Here is a 23820-nt window from a genome sequence, read left to right as displayed (position 1 = left end):
TGACATAGCCCAACAATGGCGAACAAAGATGCAAAAGCAGTAGACGAAGGTTTTGCATTTCGTTGGCTTAGGTGAACAAAGATTTTCAAATACTGTAAGTTGGCATGGATAATACATTTTGTCTTATTTTGGGGCAAATAAGTACTTTCTAATCTTTGTTAAAAGAGATGCTAGTAAACTTGGTTAACCATAATTTGCAGCATTATCCAATTTTAAGCAAGCAAGGCTGTTTAACCAATCTCAACAAATGCATGCAACAATCTCGAGTCTAACCGGGCACCTATTAATCCTATCAGCATTAGTAAACAAGGCCTAGTAAATTGATTGCTCTCCATAAACTATATATCAATCATATGATAAATATATTACACTTATCACGAGAGCAGTTTAGAGAGTCCAAGCTTCCAAAAGTAACATAAATTTTTTGCAAGAAAACACTAAATATCATTAGATCAAAAAAAGGAACACATTGAATATCATTATGTTTTCGGATTAGGACATTAAATGGACATAAGTCTGTTAACAACATTAAATGGACATAAGTCTGTTAACAACATCTCGGTCAAACGAGACGTTCTCTACAGTAGAGTGAACTCACACTATAATGGCACAGCTGCTATAATGTCGTCTTAATATAGCTGTGTATTGACCTGGTCTACTTCAGTGCCATTAGTTAGCAGAAACAATACTGCAATGTCTTAAGCCTCAGAATAATCTAATGGTCCAGTTTGCTCGTACGTGGTTTAATCTGAATGAATGGGACTGGTCACAGGCAACATTCTTTTGGTTCATCCAAACAGGGATTATCCCCATTGTCCCTTGACCTGAAAATCCTAGTGATTCTGAACCTGTAGAGGATTTTCAAGAAACCACTCGACAGCCTCCTTAATGGCACTCACTGGCAGGCTTCTTTCAGCCACAAACTCACTTCTCAAGCATTTATACTACCCTTGTCCCACTCATTTGCTTATTCCTTTCAAAAGAAATGAGAAATATAGACTCACATTACGAGCATGCATCAACAGCAGGCAGGAATGGAGATGAAGTTTTCTGTTCAAGCAGAGCAGCCTCAGAGCCAAGCTACTGATTCTGGTGCCACCTACCAAGCAGACAACCAAAGTACAGTAGTTCCAGCCAAATTTATTGCAACATTTGAGAAGAAAGAGGATTCATGGTAACGCATTTAAGTTTCTTTTAAGTCCTAGTATGCAGAGAAATGGTAGAACACAAACACTTGACAAAGGAGAAATCATAGAGTTTGTTCACAGATAGCTTATTGGATGTTGTTTAAGAAACTGGTTGGAGTTTATTCTGAATTTACTATACAGTATAAGGTTTTGCTGTTCGGAATGTCTTCCACATGTTCCAACTTCATATTTCAGTTCACATGCACATGCTTTCCTAACGCAAGACTAATCCTCCAGCATGGTTGTACTTATGCAGGTTTGCGTTGTCTCAAATTCCAACAGATCTGTCAATTCAAGTTGAAGACATCACATTCTATGTTCACAAGGTATCTAAATAGCATGCTAATAAGTCAAAATTCTGAGAAGTTTTTAGGATCAAGATCAAACTCACTTTAAAAATTTGAGTTTGAATTGGGACTCAAGCTTGTTGAGCTTGTAACCTTAAGCTCAAGCTCAAGCTTGAATAAAAAATATCCAGCTTGAACTTAGCTTAGTTGCAGTCAAGCCTATTCACACTCAGGCTTGAACTTATCTTGGTTTATACCTTCTGGATTTAACTCGCCGCTTATTTCACTAATGTCCTCCTAAAACAGTTCCCAATAATTTCCAAGTGCGGCTACTTCGGAAGGATAGAACTTCAGCCTCCAAAATCAAATTTGTCTTATGACCATAAGATTGACAACTTTCCAGGTGGTGCTGAAACATTTGAAATCATATTGAAATTTTGTTATGGCCTACCAATAAGCTTGACTGCCAATAATGTAGCAGTCTTAAGATGTGCAGCGGAATTCCTTGAGATGACCGAGGCACTGGAAGATGGGAACCTCATCTCTAAGGCTGAAGCTTTCTTTACATTCGTGGTCCTCTCTTCGTGGAGGGACTCAATAACAGTCCTTAGATCATGCGAAACTCTATCTCCATGGGCTGAGAACCTTCAAATTGTTCGAAGATGCTGTGATTCAATTGCTTGGAAGATCTCTCACGAAACTTCAACAATAGGAGAGATAACAAATGGAGAAAAGTGGTGGTTTAATGACATGGCTACTCTTCGGATTAATTATTTCACAAGGATTATAACAGCACTAAAGGCGAAAGGAGTTATACCTGAAATTATAGGTTCTTGTATAATGCAATATGGGGAGATATGGTTGCCGATCACAGAATCAGGGAGGGAAGGAATAGGAAGTAACAATAATGGAAGTAATGAGTTGCAATGGAATATTATGAGTGGGAGGAGTCAGGGAGGGGTCATTGGACCAACAAAGGAACAAAGAATGATAGTAGAAAACCTAGTGAGCATACTGCCCCCGCAGAAAGAAGCAGTTTCTTCCAAGTTTCTTTTGAAGATGTTAAAGATGGCAATAGTTTGCTTCGCATCCCCAGCTTTAGTATCAGAGCTTGAAAAGAGAGTTGGGATGGTATTAGAAACTGCAGATGTTAGTGATCTTCTTATTCCCAATTATGCAGCAGGTGATCAAGGGAAACTGGTAAAGTAAGTCATTACCTTCTAGTCATTATTATTCCAATATGACTCTCTAAACGGGAAATCTTTAGAGAATATTATCGTGACATCCTTACATAATTTCAAGATCAATTATCGGTTCAACTGACATCCTTGTCTAACTGCATCTGGTTGATCCAGTTCTACTGAAGAACACACTATGCACAACATAGATGTGGTGCAAAGGATTTTGGAGTATTTCTTGCTATATGAACAGAAACAGCAGCAGCAACCTGGACCATTGACCATCAGTAAACTTCTAGACAACTACCTAGCAGAAATTGCAAGAGACCCTAATCTTCCAGTCACCAAGTTTCAGTTTTTAGCTCAGTCATTGCCTGAAAATGCTCGGACTTGTGATGATGGCCTCTACAGAGCCATTGACATATATCTCAAGGTTATCAGCTATGCATTTTCTTGCTTTTTGCTTCTTCAAATAATCTGAAAATTGGTGTTCCGAATTATAGGCTCATCCATCATTAACAGAGCATGAAAGGAGGAGACTATGCAAAGTCATGAACAGTGCAAAGCTTTCACTAGATGCATGTGAACATGCTGCACAAAATGAGAGGTTGCCACTAAGAACCATGATTCAGGTAATTTCACATAATTGATGTCAGCTGAACAAATGCTTAGACTTACAGAAGTACTTCAGCTCCAACATACAAGCATATACCGTTGGCTATTAGAATTATATGATACAGCATACAAATGTGGACATCAACAAAATAGGCAATATGCATTACAAGACAACAGAGGCTTCAAATATGTGTAACCATTTAACATACAATATAGATTCATGAGTAGGGCGTGCACTAGACATCCATGTTTCCATATTGAGAAAATAATATGCTATCACTTGAACCCCAATCCGCTGATGCACCAATCAATTAATTGACTAGTATTCCTGACATATAAAGTGATGGTACTCACAGGTCTTATTCTCAGAGCAAGTGAAAATCAGAGCCACAATACAAGGTAAAAGTCAAATAGAAACTGCTGACAACTCAGATCAGGAAAGCAGTGGGTCATCAACAAACAAAGAAGTCAAAATGCTCAAAATGGAACTTGAGAAAGTAAAGATGCAAATGGCTGAGCTGCAAAGAGATTACTCAGTGCTGCAACAAGAACATCAAAAGCAAACCACAAAAAGGAATTCATCAGGTTGGACACGTGGATGGCCGAATATTAGAAAGTCAGGTCTTTTCAATCTAAAAATAGATAGGGAAGAAACTGATGAAAGCGAAAACAGGCCAAACCAGAGGCGCAGGAATAGATTTCGCCGAAGGCAATCAATATCCTGAGAAATCTTAGAAATATCATCTAAGAGAAACCTCGGAACGGCCATTTAATAGCAAAAATGGTTCATTAGATAGCGTCAATCAAATATTTTATGTGATTTCACGAGTGTTAGGAAATATATAAAATACCAATGGTAGATCTTGTTTACAGAGCTTAGAGCACGAGCTCCATGAGTTGTAAGATATTTCTTAAACAAAATGTGAAGGTACATGTTGGTCTTCTACATTATGATTCATTTTTCATTCACAAATGCTCCTTTTTTCATGTATGTTATGTCTAGTAGTATCAGGTCTTAAACTTAAGCCTAAGACAACCTTGTCCTGATCTGCAGTCAGTTCTTGTTACATATTACATACTGTGTTAGGTTATGCAGCTGAGAGTAACATGACCTACAAACCCATTTAGCCCAAAACTACATGAGCAGAAAAGTAATATACTTGGTTTCTGACCAATATATGTAAATACTAAATTCAAAAAGATATCATCTTATCTAAAATCGTAGTGGCAAGCAATGATGGCAAATCAGTTCAAGTCCTTAATCCCCTATACATTAAATAAACTATCTCGTGTTAGGAATGCTGATGCTTATTGGCATATTTGAAATTCTGTTAGGCTAGGTCTTTTAAGATGTTGTGTGCAGTACACTTTAACTGGTTGTGCAAAGAATACGTGAAGTTCCAACGACTTTCTAAGCATAAAGAAAAATCCATACATTTCATTCAGTTACTTGAAGCTTTTGCCCCCATGCTTGAAATCCTTCGTCAACTTAAAACGTACATATGTATAGGCAGCTGAAAGAATCAACTCAGTAACTCCATCACCAGAAATATGCTAGCAATAACAGGCTATTGGAAGACAACAATAAAACCGTACAACTTTAGAATTGATAAGCTAGAAAGTGGTGCCATCAGAAATAAAAATTGTCTCATTTAAACACTCTCACGCTAACTATCGAGAAAAACTAAAACAAATAACTGAAAACCTACTCCCAAACGCTATTACAAATAAAAATGAGTCAAAGAGTTTTAAATCGGACAAGAAATGGACCATAAAAAAGAAGAAGACGGAGAAGGAAAGGAATGAAACAAAAAGATAATCTTGCAGTGTAATATCTTTCAGTAAAATGTAAAACAAGATGCAACAACAGAATTCAATAAAATGGACACAATCAATTGAAACATTACACCAAGACGATTAAACTCAGTGACACATTGTCTCAAACACCTAATGGAGCTTCACCTATCCATACATTTAAACATTTCAAATAGAAAAACGCGTTACCTCCCAAAAGAGGTCATGCTACTCCAGGGAAACTTCGCCCCGGAGCTGGCACCCACCTTCTCACCGCCGCTTCTACTTCTGCCTCCAAAATTACCTCGTCTAGGCGTCTTAAACCCTCCGCCATCACGCTTCTCGTCGAGCCAATGCGACTTCTTAACAGCTTCTGGGTCTTCCACAATGCTGGACTTGGACTGCTTGTTCATGTTCTTTTTCTCTTCCTCAATCGCCTTAATAGGAAAGAGATCCGGGTTTATCGACAATGGATTTCTCAGCGTCACGTAAGCTTTCTTGTAATTGGGTTTGGCAATCAACAACCCTCCCCGTTTCTTCTTCTTTCCTTCCATGTTTAGAGTCTGGACTTTCTCCACCTCAAATCCGTACAAAGATTCCAAAACCCTCTTTATCTCTATCTGCAATTCAACTCGAGAAAACAAAACACCATAAACAAACCAACCAAACCAAACCAAACCAAAAAGAAACAAAACGAAACAAACGATTTTTCTGAATACAAAACACAAGTTCTCGAAATTGAAGTTTGCACCTTGGAAGCAGAGGGGATGGTTTTGAGCGCAATTTCGGTAATATTGGAAAAAGATGACGGCATGAGGAGTTTTATAGGGAGGTTCGCAAAATTCACGACTCTTCTTCCCAACCTGCTTCCCATTTTCACTCAGGTGAGGACTGCAGAGTGTTGATTCCGCTCGGTGCGGAGCTTTTCAGCAATGGCGGATTCTACTTCGAGAATCTGATCACTGAGTGAAGGGTTAAGGTTGGGCCGCTGGGCTTCTTTATTCTGTAGCGTAGCTTACACAATCACACAATTGTTTCATGTTTGGGCCTAATATTCCCTTTAGGGCCTTGTTCCAGTATCACTTGTTCCTAGGGCTCAAAATAGGAATGACAAATGGGGCAGGTAAACTGGTCCACGTCTACAGATCCGAATTTCAGCTTTTACAAAAAATATTTTCAATTAATGCAGATGGCGATGGGATAGAAAAATCCTTCATGTGGGGAGTGTATGTGAAAATTTTTATTTTTAAAAAAGTGATTTTTATAAAGAAAAAGTTGAAAATTATAGGAGAATTAAAAATGAGTAGTTTTTGATAAAAAAAAAAAAAAGGGGGATAGTTACACTTTTCTTCTCTGAGGGTTGGTATAATTACACGTAAACCACCTATAATTTAGAAAATTGCATCTAGCATATTTGAAATTTGCTCCCGTCTAACAAATAGATCCACCTGTCAGTAAAAATTCACTGAATTTTTTGATATTAATAAAAAAATAAATATAAATTGATATTTGCCCTTAATTAACTTATTACTGACTTATTGCGGGTCAAACAAACTTTTTTCAACTACACTACCCTTATAATGGTGAAGATATACCTCCTCACACACATTAACGTGTGAGGACGAATAAGGATAATTTGATCATAAAAAAATTTATTCGACCTATAATAAAATCAGTAACAATTAAATCAAAGGTAGATATAAATTCTTATCCTGAATTTTGTTTTTTTTCTTTTTTTTTTATTAATATTAGCAAATTCATTGAGTTTTAGTTAATGAAGGGACTTATTTGTTATATGAAAGCAAACCTCAGGAGTGCTAAATATAATTTTTCAAACTATATGAATTTACGTGTAATTAAATCAAACCTCAAGTGAGGGGAGTATAATTATCTCTCAAAATGTGAAAAGCAGACAAAAGCTAAATTGGATAATGGGAATATTTGCAAAAGTTTCTAATTCTAGAAAAGTGACTTTTGTAGAAAAAGTTGAAAGTTGTAGAAAAATCAAAAGTGGATAGTATTTTAAAGAAAAAAACGAAATGCAAGCAAAAGCGAAATTGAATATTGTTTGGGAAAAAATCACTTCTAAAGCAAACTTAATTGATTAAAGATTATTTTGGTCCCATTTGTGCAAAATTTTCTAATTCTAGAAAAGTGACTTTTGTAGAAAAAGTTGAAAATTATAACAAAATCAAAAGTGGGTATTGTTTGTCAAAAAAATGAAAAGAAAGCAAAAGCTCAATTGAATATTGTACTGGAAAAAATCATTTCTAAAACAAACTTAATTGATTAATGATCATTTTGACCAATTTGTGAAAGGATACTTTTTTTCTTATATTTTCATTTGTTGTTTGTCAATAATAATTAATTTTTCACAAAAAATAATAAATTTTATTTCAATCAAAATATTTCATATTTAATTTTTTTAAAATATTAATAAAAAGAGTGAATGTTTAAATTAATATATTTCCATTAAGTAAGATAATTGTTGATTCATACAGAATAATTAAACTTATATGATTGTAAAAAATATCATTTTATTAATTAACCATAGACATTTATATTTATTGATGATAAAATATAATTAGATAGTATACCATATAAAATATATAAATTCTAAAATATTTAATATGTGAAAGTGTAAATTTGATCATTGCTAAATTATTTGAATTATTGAAAATTTTCAATATCAACTTTAAATATGAAATTATAAAAATAAATTAAAATATAATAATTTGAATTAAAATTATTATAATGAGGGTAATTAGTAAAAATAAAGTTGAATTTATTTACAAAAAAATCAAAGCAGGTAGAAACACTTCCCATGGTGCTTTTAGCTTTTGGCCTAAAAGCGCTTTCTTAGTAATTTTAGAAGTAGAAGTCTACATCCCAAATACCTCAAAAGTATTTTTTTGAAACCATATGTTGAAAAGCGCTTTTATGAAGTTTGTGCAAACACTCTCAGTGTTTGAGAACAAATTACTTCTAAAATAAACTTAATTAATTAAAGACTATTTTATGCCCATTTATTTAAAAGATATTGTTGTTGATTATATTTGAACTTATTGTTTGTCACATCCCTAAATTTGGCTCTTGTCTCAAACTTCATTCCCACTGCCAAGTCTACTTCACGCATATTCATCCACTCATCCGCACTGGACACCGTCCCCCTCATCATCAGACCCCCTGACAGATTTTAAGTTTTCATTCTCACAATCACTAAACCATTGTCTATCTGCCCTACTACTCCCTTTACCCCTCTTATTTTGCTGCTCTTACTTCCCTTATTTTGTTTTTTCTCATTAAACACCTTAGAGTTTTTAGCATTTTTCTTGTATAGTTTTCAGGTCTACTAGTGAAAATATCATCATCCCAATGATCCTCTAAGTCCTCTAATATCCATGAAGAGCAATCAGAAACTAATGATGAATCAGAATTTGATTCGGACTCATCATTTTGCACTTCATTCTCAACCTCAGTTCCTACCTCACCCTCTACCCCAGTCTGAAAATCTCCCTATACCTCACCCCAATCAACATAGTCTCCCCATAACACCCCTGTCTTATCCCTTACTTCCTCCCCCTCTACAGCCTCAGCCCCTTCCTCAACATTCCCAGCCTCAGCATCTACCCCCTCATCATCAATCCCTTCCTCAAACTCTACATCCTCATTCTCAGCCTGAGTCCCTTCTTCAGCTCCTTCCTCAACCACTACACCCTCATTCTCAGCCTCAATCCCTTCCTCATCCCCTGCACCCTCAACACTGTATTGTAACAGTGACACAGGTTCTTCAAAATTAAAAATATTACCACTGACATCTAAAGATAACAAGGGACCTACCTTTTCTTCAATGTGAATTGATATAATGATTCAGCTTTTATAGTCTCTTAATAACACTCTAATACCCTCATCCCCTTCTAAAATCTTGTAGAAATTTGTAATGTTTGTTGAGGAAGTGAATAATATACTACATTACTACCCTTGTCTCGAACTTTATTGTATATTGTTATTCGATTATCATAGAATAATATTTCTTTATCAACTCCTGGAAAAAAGACCTTATACCCCCAACATATCTAATGGTTGGACCCATTCTATAACCCCACCTTACCTTACAAAAAAGTCTGGTAGTCTCCAAAAACCATTCTATGCAAATTAATTAAGAAACTAACTTAGCCATAACACATAAAATTAACAATAAATTACTACAAAAATTGTAAATATTTCTATGATTAACCATAGAAATTTAACAATAAAGCATATCTAAACATTTGCAGCAGTAAAAACAATACAAAAACAAACAATCAACAGTAAACAGTAATACACAAAAACTGGGTGGGGGGACCAAAATACACAAAAGAAAAATATTAAACAACAATATACAGGGGAGAAACAACCAGTAGACAACAGAATACACAAAAAAATATTAAACAGTAAACACCCATATCAATTTAAATAAACACTCTATCTGTTTTCAAACAAAAATCACAAAACTATAAGAAGAACAACAATTTTCTGAAACAAACAAAAAACAAAAAAAATTAAACTTGCCGATTCTTCTTTAAGAACACGAACAGCCTCTATGAAGCTCCACTTCCTCCTCGAATACAAACCCCAAATCTAATCTACAAACCTTAAAATTGGTATTTTTGATCCATTTAGGTAAACAAAATCAAGTTTTTCGATCAAAACCCTTTGATTTCACCCTCTCAAATAATCCCTAATTTTTCTACTTTAAGTAATTTCTATCTTCTCTTTATAACTTTTTTTCTCTCTTCAATTTACTCTTTGACTGTAGTAGTCAAAAGTCAGCAACTAATTCAAGGGTATAATAGTTGGATAGGAAGAAAATGTAACGCCGTTAATGCTACTTTGGAAAAAGGGCAAGTGAGCTGACTAAAATAAAATAGGAAGGGGTTTTTAAACTATTTTCAAAACAACGATTGGAGGGGGGTGGCTTACTTTTTAAAACACAAGGGGATTTTAAGTATTTCAGCCTACAAGTAAAAATTAATTGAGCATACACAACATCTCTATTGCCTTCATGAAATTAACAACTTGGAAGCAGGAGACCAAGATATACATACAATGAAAAAAAATGCAAGCAACCCCCTTGTAACATTGCAAATGAGCAAAATATCCCTATGAAAAAAAAAATTAGCTATCTATGTTTTTTAAAATGTAGTAATGTACTCCCATATATTTTTTTTAAAATGAAGTAATTTACCTCCATTAATAGAGAAGTAAATTGCTTTATTTTAAAAAGCATAGAGGGGCGAAATTGTTATTTTTTTTTATAATAGGGGGTAATTTGCTCATTTACAATATCACAAGGGGTAAATTGCATTCTAAGTTACTAGAAATTCAACTACCACACACACAATTAGACAGTCTACAGGAACCATGGAGAAAAGCGGTTATAATACAAATAATTGGCCTGAAAAGACCTATACATAACCTAGTGGACAACCCAACAAGATTATAGCACACATAAGAACCTAGGTGAAGGTTGCTATATCATCGAGTCACTAACCCCAACGACTACTTCCTAACACTAGTCGGAGGAACATGGTACCTCACACTTGAAAGAACCAGTATGGGCCGAGAATGCGATGGAAGCGTGAAATAAAAAAAATATTAAAACGATTCAAAGGGGTGTTTCTCTTTGAAATTCTTGGGTGTTCGGTGTTTGTCAAAACATAACAATCAACATATAAACATGCTAGATAAGTAGCTAGAGGATTAAACAAAAAGCATAGATTCAAAACATGAAACTTTACCTTTTTGTTTCTATAGTTGAGCAACAACGTGCATTGTTTCCTATACGTTCTCCCATTCCGTTCACTTGAGAATTCAAACTAGAATTCCTCTAAGTTGTCCACACCACAAAATAAAATAGATATAGTTCTTTTTCTATTGATAGATAGAAGGAAAAAGAAAAAAAAGAAAAACAACTCCAAACTAGCACTATTGTTTAGTGTTTTTGGATTGTTTTATGTTCTAACTTGAATCCAATTCAATATAGAACAAAAATGAGAATATTTTTGAGCGAGAAAAGGAGCAAATCTCGTGGCTCAAGTTGTGGTTATCTTGGATATGTGTGTAGTTTTGTATATTACGTACAATTAAATTCAAAATTTAATAACTACCAAGTTTGCCTCCAAGGCAACCTGTACACAATATGCATATAACCTCCAACCATGATGAAATAACCACTCCATTATGTTCAACATAGTGAGGAGTTTCAACTCCTTCGTCACTTGCTCCAACCTCCCTCAAATAGGCTTGGACTTCAAGAATGCATCGGGTTTGATTTAATCAAATTAAATCAAACCCAACCTAGTGGGACTAAAGGTGTTAAAAAATTAGGATTTTGGGACTACAAGTCTTGAACACGTAAAGCGTGGGACCAAAAGTGAGAATGACCCTATCTAGTGGGATCAAAAGTGATATTTTGCCGTTGACCAACATTGACCATACCGTCACGTGCTGTTTCTGTCAGTTTTTAACGGAGTGGGACTAAAGGTGTTAAAAAATTAGAGTTTTGGGACTACAAGTGTTGAACACGTAAAGCGGGGGACCAAAAGTGAGAATGACCCTATCTAATGGGACCAAAAGTGATATTTTGCCTTAATTAAATTAATTTTAACTCAACAGACTCCATAGATTTATTTAATCCAATTAAATGAATCTAAGTCCAAACACTAATTAATTGATCTAATCAATTAACTAAGCCAAACCTAATAAATTAATCTAATTAATTTAAAGGTGTTAAGTCCAAAATTAATTAATTCAATTAATTAATTCTTGAGCCATCCATCAAATGGATTATTAAATAAATGATTTAATCATTTATATATTCTCCTTGAATTAATTTAATTAAATTAATTCGTTTCTTCTTAATTTAATTCCAAATTAATTTCACTAATTCCATAGTGATTTATGTGTGACTCTTTAGGTTCACCGTCGGTTAGACTTGAGCATTATGTCCAATTCAAATAATTAATTTAATTTAATTTAATTAATTATTGTAAGTTAACCATTAATTGGAAACATATGTCACCATGGGTGGCCGTCGATCAACGGTCCATGGCACTAGAAACTAGATGAATGTTGGCGTGAATATTTAGGCTCTCGAGTTCCATGCAGGTACGGTCCTTCCATCGACCATCTCCAGGCCTTAATCCAGGGCATAGAATTGAGTGTCGGTTCCCATCTTGGACCAGGTAACTATGCTGAATACTTGAGATGTATTTATTTTATTGATCGACAAAGGAAACCATTTTTTACTCGACCAATCGCTATGGTCATAGACTTAAAGAGTCTAAACCATCTCAGAGCGCATAAGAGATATATCCATCATATACTGATAAGGGACAGATTCTGTTTTGAAATCCATTGTCCTCAATACATAATCCGATTACACTGGACAAGGTTTATAATGACCACATTGAAGACACAGTCATCTGTCGCCAGATTCAAGATATAGCCATCATATGCATGCGACTGCCATGATTCCTCAAGTTTAAGGACTAATCCTGTACTATATGAGCCAGGAATTCAAGTCATATCGATCAAGCCTCCAAGGCTTCCATATGATGATTATCGCGAGTCAGTTTGATCAGTTAACAACATTGTCAATAATCCACTAAAATTGGATAGACATCCCACGACTGTCGCCGATGAGACACAACGTTAATCCAATGAATGCAATACTTAGTGCAAGTCTCTATAGGACTCTCGATGCCCAATTTCGAGGTCCTCGACTTGGAACGTTTCAGACCAACCCTCAAAAGTTGGTTCCATAGCTTCCATCCAATGCGCAACCCAACTGCATAGGTTATTCAATTGGTCTGTGGGCATTTGTTATGACGTTAAAACACCGTTCAATGTAAATAGTAAGCATAACAAACACATGGTACCACAGATGAATGCTTACTACATTCATCAAAATAATATCACATTCATAAAGATTGCTAAATGGTTCCCAGAACTGCAATCCAATTGGCTTTTTAGTCACTATTTCTAACAACAATACCTTGCAATACAATACTGATGCCCAATTTTACCAACCAAATCCGAAAACACATGTATATTTTGGCCAACTTCCTACACGTTCTATTGAATACTATGATCTTCATACCAAATAACTCTCGAGACAAGCAGATCCATTAAAATGAATGCTAATAACCAACAACAAGAGGAAATCAATTTGCAAGAATTTGTGTCGTATTAGATATCACTAAACCTTTAATCCCAACCCTCCTCATCAGCAATCACTCTCATAGAATAAAGTATGAACTCAAAAACCCCTACAATTAGGAGTGTGATTAATTGGACATGAACTTCAACAAAGCAAAATACATAATTAAAGCCCACCATGACATGCCAAATACCACAGCTACTATAATAACAACAAGCACACCGATAACACCAGAAAATTCAACAACAACAACAACAGAGAAATACTCGCAACAATCATTAAGCTTTCTTTGAAACTCCAAGCCAACACAACATGCACTAACAACATCAAAACATGAGCAGTACACCTACAATAAAAACTGTTGGATAATTAAACAAACATCAGAGGCAAATCAAGGAAGTTGCCATGCCAACTCACAATCCCTATAATTCCTTGGAATAATTCCATAATGAAAATCCAACAACAAGCACAAACCCAGTAAAATTGAAGGCGGCATAGAATTCCTCAACAATAAGTCACTTGTACAAGGAACAAGTATCAAATAACCAAGGCACATTTCTCTAACGCGTGGGCAGCACAACTGAAGTCAAAAAGTCAACTAATGTTATTAAAAACTTAAAGATGAAACTATCAACTCACAAACCCAAACATAATTCATACAAGACAAACAAACATCCACAATTTTGTACAATCCAACAACTAATGTAATGCTTATTGACAGCAGGCGAGCCAAAAAGCAAACTATCATATACATCTAAGCCTGCAACAAGCAGTGTCGAATGCAATTTTAATATGCATATGCATTCAAGAAGAGAAAAATATAAGCTCGAAAATAACCCCCACCCAACCAATATACAAATCCCGTAAACGTCAAATCTACACAATCAAGTCCAAATAACACTCAGTCTATAAATACATGTACAACCGAACATGAAACCATCACTTTGCATGAAACTATCCCCAAATAGAGACCTCCCATAAAATCTGACTTTTATAGCATTCATAGCGAACCCACCGATGAAAGAATTGGTATGCCCGGGACTAGATAGCAAGGAAGCATGAAAATAAGTATATTTAAATTCTAAACCAAAAGGAAACTAATCATTTAATTTCGGGTGTTCGACACTCAACAAACATAAAAGAAGTTTGAAATAAAATAGGTGGCTATTGAAATAAAGAGTGACAAAAATATAATCACGAAATTTTACCTTTCCGATTTAAAGACTTTATTCAAGCTCTTCTCCTCCAACAGTGTGCACATACAAAAACTAATGAGATCTCATTTACGTCGAATACACACTATACCACAAGATGGTTTAAGCTAGAGCTTGCTAGAGATAAAGTGTATATAGTATAAGATACTTGATTATACTATTAGCTGAAGCCATGTTTACTACCATGTTCGGGATAACGGACATTTAGATTAACTTTTGATTATATTTGTGATAAGGTAGGATAGGACTAACCCCACATATTTACTTCTTGTTAATTTGGATTCAATTGCATGCATGACTATTGCAATCACCTGTTTATGTAAAAGTATAACTCTATGATTAAAATCTATATTTACAATTTTGGCCACATTTAAGATAAAAGTAATTATCACTTGACATGACTTTTTCTCTCTCTTCCATTTATTCTTCAAACTTAGTTTGAAAGTACAAGAGCATTGTTAATGATTCAAATCTACTTTATGTAGCATTTAACACCATTTTTAAAACTCTCACAATCTGAATAAGATTTTTTAAAATAAATGTCTACCTTCTGATGAGTTATTTTTTTTTTTCAAATTATGAACATAAGCTACACACTTAAACACTGTATTTATGTTCCACATAATAACTAGAGCATAAAGGAAAAATAACTCTAATTATTTATACATTGAAATAAAATTCGGGCCGCTTAGAAATTGAACATAAAATAATTCACTATTGCGCCAAAGAATCTTATTTTTAATTTTTCACATCTCAATGGAACCCTAATGTTTTCACCATAACCCACACATGGAGCAACTGAAAGAGGAAGAAGACGGTAATGGAAAAGAGAGGAAGACCATTTTGTTTAGCCAAAAAGCTGTCAGGTGCATTTATTGCACTAGACAAAAATGTCAAGTAATTTCTTGGAAATTAAGGGGCATATATGATATTGCAACTAATAGATTGAGGTCAAATTAGGCGAATAGAATAACTCAGCCTAATGTTGTGCCATCCATGGATTACTATCCATAGTGTGTTGCGCTGATTAAAATCAGCCTTCAATCCGTATATATATCGGGCCAACAACCATAATCAGTGGCTCGACTAATAAAAAGTAAATGGACCACAGGGCAGGATTGCTTGGGATATCCCGCCCAATCAAACTCAGTAAATAAGGCCTTAGTATATCAAGCTCAAGAGGACCTTGCTCTGATTTGAAACTGTTGGAATAGGTGACCAAAAGCTAATTAGATTGGCGGCGATTTTGAAAACCATTCAAGCGATCTATATTTAAGCAATATTGTTCCAGTGAATATGGTAAGTATTCGTCTTTGATGCATGTGTTTGTTGTGCTTACTAAATTACATCAAGCACTGCTTTGACGTCACAACAAATGCCCACAGACCACTTTATAACCTATGTAGTTGGGCTGCGTATTGAATTGCGGCTATGAAACCAATTTTTTAGGATTGATCTGAAATGTTTCAAGTCGAGAATCTCGAGACTAGGCATCGAGAGTCCTACCGAGACTTGGACTGAGTATTGCATTCATTAGATGAGTATCGTATTTCATCAGCGATAGACATTGGACATCTATGCAATTTCAGTGGGTCAGTCAACAAGGTGGTCAACTGATTGAACTGACTCGCGGGGATCATCATATGGAAGCCATAGAGGTTTGGTCTGTAAGGATCAACGACTCCGATAGAACGAAGTAGTTTTCGGATTTGAGGAATCACAGCAGTCATGTGCATACAATGGTTCTATCCAAGAGTAGCACAAATAAATCAAGTAAGCCGACTTACAACGTGTCGAAGTCCGATTCACAAATTATGAATTTCTATATATGGATATAACCAAGAGTTGCATGGCTCTGATACCATTTAGAACCAGGATATCACAAACCAAGAATAATTTGAATATAACAACCATATTTGACACCATGTAAGGAAATATAAAGATCTAAATATACAATGAATATAACAAAAAATTATATAAAGATTATGCAAATAGAAATTATAACAAGGATATTTTATGAAGCAGAAATTGAAGACAATTATGAGTAGAAGAAAACTTACTTAAATATCAGAATTTGAATACAAAGAATTTACAGAACAATTGGATGTACAGAAATATTAATTATTCAAGACATCCGATTTATGTAATATGAAAGAAGAACTGAATGAAGAAGAACTAGAAGAAGAACGAGAGAAAGAACTTGGAAGAAGCAAAATGCTAGTGAGTGTGTGTGAGAAAAGCTCTCAAAGATAAGTTGTGATTTTTTCTCCTACAATTGCTTCTATTTATAGAAATGAAGAAATGATTGATCTTCTCATCCATCATGCACTTGAATTATTTTTCTAACTGTGGATGTCTTTCAAGCTTCCATAATGCAGCTAGTGGGCTACAAAAGCTGAAATGAAATAGCTGAAATGAATTTTCAAATTTTTTATTTTTGAATTTTTTTTGCATTATTATTACATCATTGTTACATCATTCTCAATTTTGCATGGAATTGTTACATCAATGGAATTTGTTACATCAAACTAAATTGGACTAAAAATACCAAAACAATTATGGAATTGGACTAAAAATACCAAAACAATCATCTTCATTTTCGTCTCCAAGATGAATTGACGATGGAGAGTCTACTTTGTCACTTTGTATTTTTTCAAGAATTTTTTGCATTTCCTTCGTGGTTGTTGCTTTGGCAACTCTTGCTGACAAATTGTTTTTTCTCAGTAGAAATTGTTCTTGCTCCGATTTAATCTCTTTACCAAGAATTGTTAATGTCTTGCATATTGTGGGATTTTGTTTGAACCATTCCTAAATTGTTATTTGTTCAAAAGTTTTCGTGTTAATTTTGTCCCACCATTTTACGCACATTTCTTTCCCAGGGAAAATATAATTATGTCTTCATCAATTTGGATGGGTTTGAATTGAGGTTCGAGTTTCAGAATCCAGGTCAGATTAAATTGAATGTAAAATTTGAGTAAATTAGGAAGGTGTTGTCCTGGAAACATACTGATCTTGAAATTTTTTGTAAAGAATTTGAATGCTTTTTGGACTGGTTTCGGAAGAATTTGTGGTTCTGGACCGAAATAATACCACCATCTGATGAACCAATTTGGAATTTTTTCTGGAGAAATCTTGGTATCGAAAAGAAAATAGAAAAACATGGTATTTTTCTCATTTTGTCTAAGAAGGAAATGTTGAAAGGCTTTGATGTAATCCCAATAGGAAATCAATGGATATTTTTTATTTGGAATATTTTTGAGCTCATAGGGACTTTTTCCCTAGTCGGACAAAGAGAGAATGGAATTTATGAAAATTTTTCTGTAGCCAATTTATGAGAAGTTGGTTGGGGCTCCTTTGGGGGGCATATTTTGGATAAAAATAGATCTGGTTGAGACAAGAATGTCTTCATAGAATTGTTGGGTTTTGAGAGGATCTTCGTAAATCCTGTTATGGTTTTCATCAAGGACCATGGTTGCCATTAGAACAGGATTATCTTGAGTTTGTTCGTTAATCCATTTATCCTCAATTATACAATCGAGGTGAAAATCTACTTTCTCAAAATATGGGGAGATTGGTGAATTGGATTGGGAACTGGTAGGTCTAGCAGTAGAAATCTCTGCTATATCCTTGTAAGTTTGAGTGAGTTTGGAAGGGGCAAGAGGAATTGGTTTCCCCAACGGGGTAAATCTATTGGTAATTTAGATGACAATTTGTGGTAATGATAGTGTTTTTAAGGTTATCTGGGTGAGACTTTGTGTTTCTGGTTGGAGAGATGGGAGCAAAACCGATAATAGTTTTGGATTTTGAGGACTTTGTGGTTTCAAGATTTGAAGATTTTGGGGTTTTAATTGGGTCTTCTATGGTGTTAGAGAAGGATATTCTAATTTGAGAATTTGGGTTGTTCATTTTGCTGAAGGGCTTACCTTTAGCTTTGATTATTCACTTGATTTTGACATCCCTGCAAAAATTCTCTTGTCAAATAGTCAGGAATGTGATTGTGAGCTCCCTTAATATATTCAATATCAAAATCAAATACAGATCCATCTGGCAAAAATTTGTTTTGAAACTAAATTTTTAACATCTTTTGTACGTACATCTTTTGCAGCTCGACAATCAATTTTTAAAAGAAATTTCTGATTTAATAAATCATCTTGGAATTTAGAAATGCATAAGACAATAGATAATATTTTTTTTCTTATTGTAGGATAACTTTTCTGAGCTGTAGTTTTTCAAATTCCAGAATAATATCTTACTATTGTTTCTTTATTATTAATAATTTGACTAAGAATACCTCCATATCCTAGTTCAGATGCATTTGTTTGTATAATTTTTGGTGCAGTTGGATGTCATATAGTTAGACAAGGGATTTCTTTAATTTCTATTTTTAATTTTTTTACTAAATCTGTATGAATTTGAGTCCAAGGAGGTGGTGGAGTTTTTAATCTTTCATATAATGGTTTACAGATTTGTCTAAATTTAGGTAGAAATCTGAACATAATTTAGGCTTCCTAAGAATCTTTGTAATTGAGTTTTATCTAAAATTTGGTTTGGAAAATTTTCTCCAAAAGTTAGAGATCTTTGAAATGGGACAATGGTTCGCTGATGGATTTAATGTCCTAAAAATCTAATATTAGTTTGGAAGAGTTTTATTTTGGGAGCTGATACAACTAAGCCATATCTTTAATTAGTTTAAGAAATATTTGTAGATGTTTCCAGTGTTTTTCCATATTTTCACTGAAGACATCATCAATATAAACAATAGTGAAAGATATGGAGTCAAAATGTCATTCATAATTTTTTGGAATTCTGAAGGACCATTTTTTAACCCAAATGGCATAACATTCCACTCAAATTGGGCAAAAGGAGAGTAAAAGATGTTTTATATCTATCGTTTTCATCAATTTGAATTTGCCAGAATCCTAATTTCATATCAAATTTAGAAAATATTTTTGCATTATAAAGTCTTTTAAGAAGATCTGTCTTATTAGGTATGGGATACCTAATCCATCTTAATGTTTTATTTAAAGATTTGTAATTTATAACTAACCTGGGTGTCCCTCTTTCTAATTCTGCATTTTTCTGGACGTAAAAAGCTGGACAAGACCAAGGAGACTCTGAAGGGCGAATTAATTTTTTATTTAGAAGATCTTGAATTTCATTTTTGCAATATTGCAGTAATTCTTGGTTCACTTGAATTGGCCTCACTTTAGTAGGAATTTGTCTTTCGTCAAAATCTTTTTCATAAGGGAGAGTAATAACATACTTTTTTCTTTCACAAAATGCATTTGGTAATTCTGAACAAACTTGACTTTGCAATTGATTTTGAAATTCAAGAATTTTCTTTTGGGTGAAAGGTGCAGAAATTTGTTCTTCTATTTTCTTGTGAGAAATTCCGTCTTTTAAAAAGAGAATTTTTTTTTCTTGATTACTAATTTCTTGAAATATAAAAGTATCTTGGACTACTTTAATATCTCTTTGGGTTACAGAAAATTGAAATTGAAATAAGATATCTTTTCCCATTACTTTGGTCCTAATCCCTTCAAAACTTACACTAATTGGATAAAGCATTTGAAGAAAAGGATTTCCTAAAATTATTGGAGTATTAAGATCTTTAACTAGCACAAAACTAATTTTGAAACAAATTCCATTATTACAAACATGGGCTTTTGAAAGTTTGAAATTAATCTTAAAACTAGTTGAATTAGCAGCTGAGAATTTTTCTTTAGTTTCTTTAAAATATTTAGTGGGGATTAATCTTTTTTGAATACAATTCATGTCTGCTCCCGAATCCATTAAAGCGATGGTAGTTAATTTAAAATCTTCAATAACTAAATTAATTTTTACATACCATTTTTGATAAGCAATTCTAGAGATGATATTAACAAAAGATTCTTCTTCTTCAAAGACTTTAGATGGAGATATTTTATTGAAATTTTCTTTGAAAATTTGATTTTGAAGTTTTATGATTAAAATTTCTTGTTGTAATTGATCATGGTTTTCTTTTAAAGTTTTAACTTCGTTTTTTAATTGTCTAACTTCATATTTTAGGTCAGATATTGAGACTTTAGAATTAGAAGAATCAAACATATTCATGATTTCTGAGAAATCTGTTTAAAGAGTGGGTTTTGTTTTTTGAGGATTTTCATTTGAAATTAATTTTTGAAGTTTATGAAGGTAATTTTTTTTATCTTCAGGATTTTGGATTTTGTCAATAAGATATAAGATTAACGAAAATTGGTTAGTTAAGGTAGCTATTTGTTTATTACAAAGACATAATTCTGGTGAGCAACTAGTACATTCATTATTATCTTCAAAATTAGAGGTTTGGGATTCTTCTTCTGAGGAGGAATATCCTTCATCTATTTGGATTTGATCTAGTTGTTCTTCTAGACTAGAATTTTTAATTTTAAATATTTTAAAATATTCTTCATCTAGGATTCTTAATAATTGATTTGTTAATTTTTCTCCTAGACTTAATTCATAAATTTTCTTTCGCATTCTACAGCTACTGGCATAATGACCTGGTTTTTGGCATCTATGACATATAAGGGAATTAGGGACACTAGAATATTTTTTCTTTAAAAACTTTTTTCTTTGGAAATTAGGTTTAGAAGAGGGTTTAGTAGGGGATTTAAAAGGAGTTTTCTTTGATGATCTATGACTTTGATGATGATGATGGTGACCTTATTTTTTGAAATCTGAATTGCTCACACCAACTTCCTAACTCTTTTCTTGTAGTAAGATTTTGTTTCTTTAATTGGGCTTTTAAGGTAAAATCATTGCATAATTGTAATCCTACTATATTAACGTGATTTATTATTTCTCCATTAGAAAGTGATGCAATATTTTCGTATTTTTCTTTAATTTTTTCACAGACTTTTTATGAAAATGATTTTGGTAATCTTGAAACAAACTTTTCTTTTCAGAAATAACTATCTGCATAATTTCTTTTATAAATTTTGGATAAAAAGACATCTTTATACCATCTAAAATCATGGAGTTTTCTACACTTTAAATTTTGTAAAAATTCTGTATTTCTTTCTTGATATATTTGAGGATTTCCAATAAAATGAATAATAGTTGTATATATTAGAGAAGATATTGCATTAGAAATGGGTCTTCCTTCATCGTTATTAATAATATTTCCTTCAGAATCTCTTTTAACACTTAAAAGAATTTGAGTTTTGGCTTCATGAGTTATAGTATTATCCCACCAACCTTTTAATTGACCATTGAATCCTAATATAAGATTTTTGGCAGCATTTTCATCTATTAATCCTGCTCTTTCTTTGTAAATATTTGATATCATAACCATTTGTTTACATAGGTTAACAATTTGATATTCAGACAATGCATCTGAATTCTATTCATATATTGAATTTCCATTAAAAGACCTAAAATTTTGGACTTCTTCTATTTTTAGGTCATGGGAAGTTGGTTTATAATAATTTTTATAAGGTAATAAATGTTGAACAGGGTTAATAGAATTAGGAATTTGTTCATTATCAGAATCTTCATGGTTTTGTTCAATTGTATTTATAACTTTGTCTTTACCTAGCTCTCTTAGTCTCTCTTGGATTCCTAAAAGAATGGATTTTTCTGGATTTAATTTTGGTATCGAATCAGAAATTTGGAAAGGAAGGTTATTAGAGTAATATGAAGAGTTTGATCTTTAGAAGTTATTAAGGAAGAGGATGAGGGCTCTTTTTTTTTCTAAAGTTTCTATAATCTTGTTTTCTATTCGATCTAATTGTTTTCCTATAGAATGGAGGATTAAATTTGAAAAATTACTTTGTTAAATCTGAACAGTACTTACCTCATTGGTGGATGTTTCACTTATTGGAAGACACTTGATGACTTGGCCTTTTATGGAGATACCCGATTCCTCTAATGGTGGATGTTCGCTGGAGATTATTGACCCAACAAGCTTTGTCCATTTTTTGAGAGTTTTTTGGATGACCGCTAATTTATCTTCTCCATATGTTTGGAATAAGTAGGAGAAAAATGGAATATTTTGTTTAGTGTAGGACATATACTCATACCATTCAAATATGATATTTGCTCTTTGGGGTTTAGAAAAATTACTCATGAACCATTTTCTATTAGAAATATTTTCTTCAGAAAGAAAGTCATTTTTTAGAAATTCTTTATCAATTAAAAATTTTTTGGTAATTGTAAGAATTTGTGATGGTGCAGAATTGGGGGATCCTGTTTCCTCATAATCTTGATATATTGGTTGTGCAAGATTTTGATCTATTCTTATTCCTTGAAATTTTGAGGTGTAGGTCTAATTGTTTCTGAAGTTGAGTGTTTGGAAGGGGTGATAGGATGAGAGTAGGAAGTCCTATTCGTTTTTAATGAAATTTGTCTACAAAATTTAACTCCTATGGATCCATCAGGATGTTGGGTAATTTGGTCAATTTCTGAATTTTCTATGGGCTGAATAGGGGGAATTGATCCGGGTGGTAGATTCCATGTTTCTGGTAAAGTGACATTTTTCCATTCTATAGTTTTTGGAACTAAAAGATTAGATTTTGCTCTATTTATTTTTCAAAATCCTGTTTGACCTGGTGACTTACTGTGGGATATGGCTTGAATATCTAGGCCAGTATTAGTAATTTTATAATGTAGCCTATAGAATATTTCATAAATATGAAATCCTAACTTCATTTTATAATTGTCGTTTTTTACATTTAAGGTGAGAATATTCAAAATATGAGGATCATTAAGAGAAATGGTAAAATTTGGAAAAGAATTGAAATAAGTTGGACCATTACAAAGGCTTGTTTCTACTAAACCAAGTGAGGAATCATAAAAATCTAGGTGTCTACAATCTCTTAAAGTAAGAAACACACTAGTGTCTAATCTTTCTCTTGTTAAAGGTTTTATAGCAATTTGAACATGACCAATATGCAGAAATTTATAACCATTCTTAATATGTTTAATAATAGAAGATTTTGAAAACAGATGTAATGTTTGTTGATCAGATACTAAAGGTAAAACTTGTTCTTCTGTCTTTATAGTGTATGTTGACTTAAATGACTTCTTATAAATTTCTATAGTATTAATTTTTAGCGGTTTTCAGTCAAATAGATCTCTATCTTCCAACATGTTTCTCCTGTGCTAATTATATTCGAATTCTCTTAGTTGTCCCCTGATGAAGAGACTCCAAAATTCATGCTTCTTATGAATTTATCCATAATATTAAATCTTCATACTTTGCTCTTTCAGATCAGACAACGATTTATCGCGGTACAAATAAGTCAAGTAAGCCGACTTGCAACCTGTTGAAGTCCGATTCACAAATTATGAATTTCTATATATGTATATATCCAAGAGTAG

At 33.3% G+C, this 23820-nt stretch overlaps 2 protein-coding genes across 2 annotated transcripts; one reads left to right on the top strand and one right to left on the bottom strand.

Moving 5' to 3' along the window:
- Positions 516–4218, top strand: LOC105171212 (BTB/POZ domain-containing protein DOT3). The gene is made up of 6 exons (XM_011092247.2): positions 516–1174; positions 1444–1513; positions 1781–2679; positions 2830–3085; positions 3156–3284; positions 3624–4218. The coding sequence occupies exons 1-6, from the start codon at positions 1014–1016 to the stop codon at positions 3990–3992; spliced, it is 1884 nt and encodes a 627-aa protein (XP_011090549.1). The 5' UTR covers positions 516–1013; the 3' UTR covers positions 3993–4218.
- LOC105171211 lies at positions 5070–6049 on the bottom strand. The gene is made up of 2 exons (XM_011092246.2): positions 5813–6049; positions 5070–5681 (listed from the first exon to the last, which is right to left on the bottom strand). Exons 1-2 carry the CDS (start codon positions 5933–5935, stop codon positions 5268–5270), a joined length of 537 nt encoding a protein of 178 aa, XP_011090548.1. The 5' UTR covers positions 5936–6049; the 3' UTR covers positions 5070–5267.

The sequence above is a fragment of the Sesamum indicum genome, linkage group LG9 (assembly GCF_000512975.1).
Source record: "Sesamum indicum cultivar Zhongzhi No. 13 linkage group LG9, S_indicum_v1.0, whole genome shotgun sequence".
Lineage (NCBI taxonomy): Eukaryota > Viridiplantae > Streptophyta > Magnoliopsida > Lamiales > Pedaliaceae > Sesamum > Sesamum indicum.
Note: the sequence above shows the minus strand (reverse complement) of the source record. Positions and strands in the feature narration are given on the sequence as shown.

Excerpts from the sequence above, each read along its gene's own strand:
- LOC105171212 (XM_011092247.2), top strand. The coding sequence starts at position 1,014 with ATGCATCAACAGCAGGCAGGAATGGAGATGAAGTTTTCTGTTCAAGCA. Across the intron at positions 1,514-1,780 it reads TCACATTCTATGTTCACAAG|TTCCCAATAATTTCCAAGTG; the intron begins GTATCTAAATAG and ends CTCCTAAAACAG. Across the intron at positions 3,285-3,623 it reads CACTAAGAACCATGATTCAG|GTCTTATTCTCAGAGCAAGT; the intron begins GTAATTTCACAT and ends TGGTACTCACAG.
- LOC105171211 (XM_011092246.2), bottom strand. The coding sequence starts at position 5,935 with ATGGGAAGCAGGTTGGGAAGAAGAGTCGTGAATTTTGCGAACCTCCCT. Across the intron at positions 5,682-5,812 it reads CCATCCCCTCTGCTTCCAAG|ATAGAGATAAAGAGGGTTTT; the intron begins GTGCAAACTTCA and ends GTTGAATTGCAG.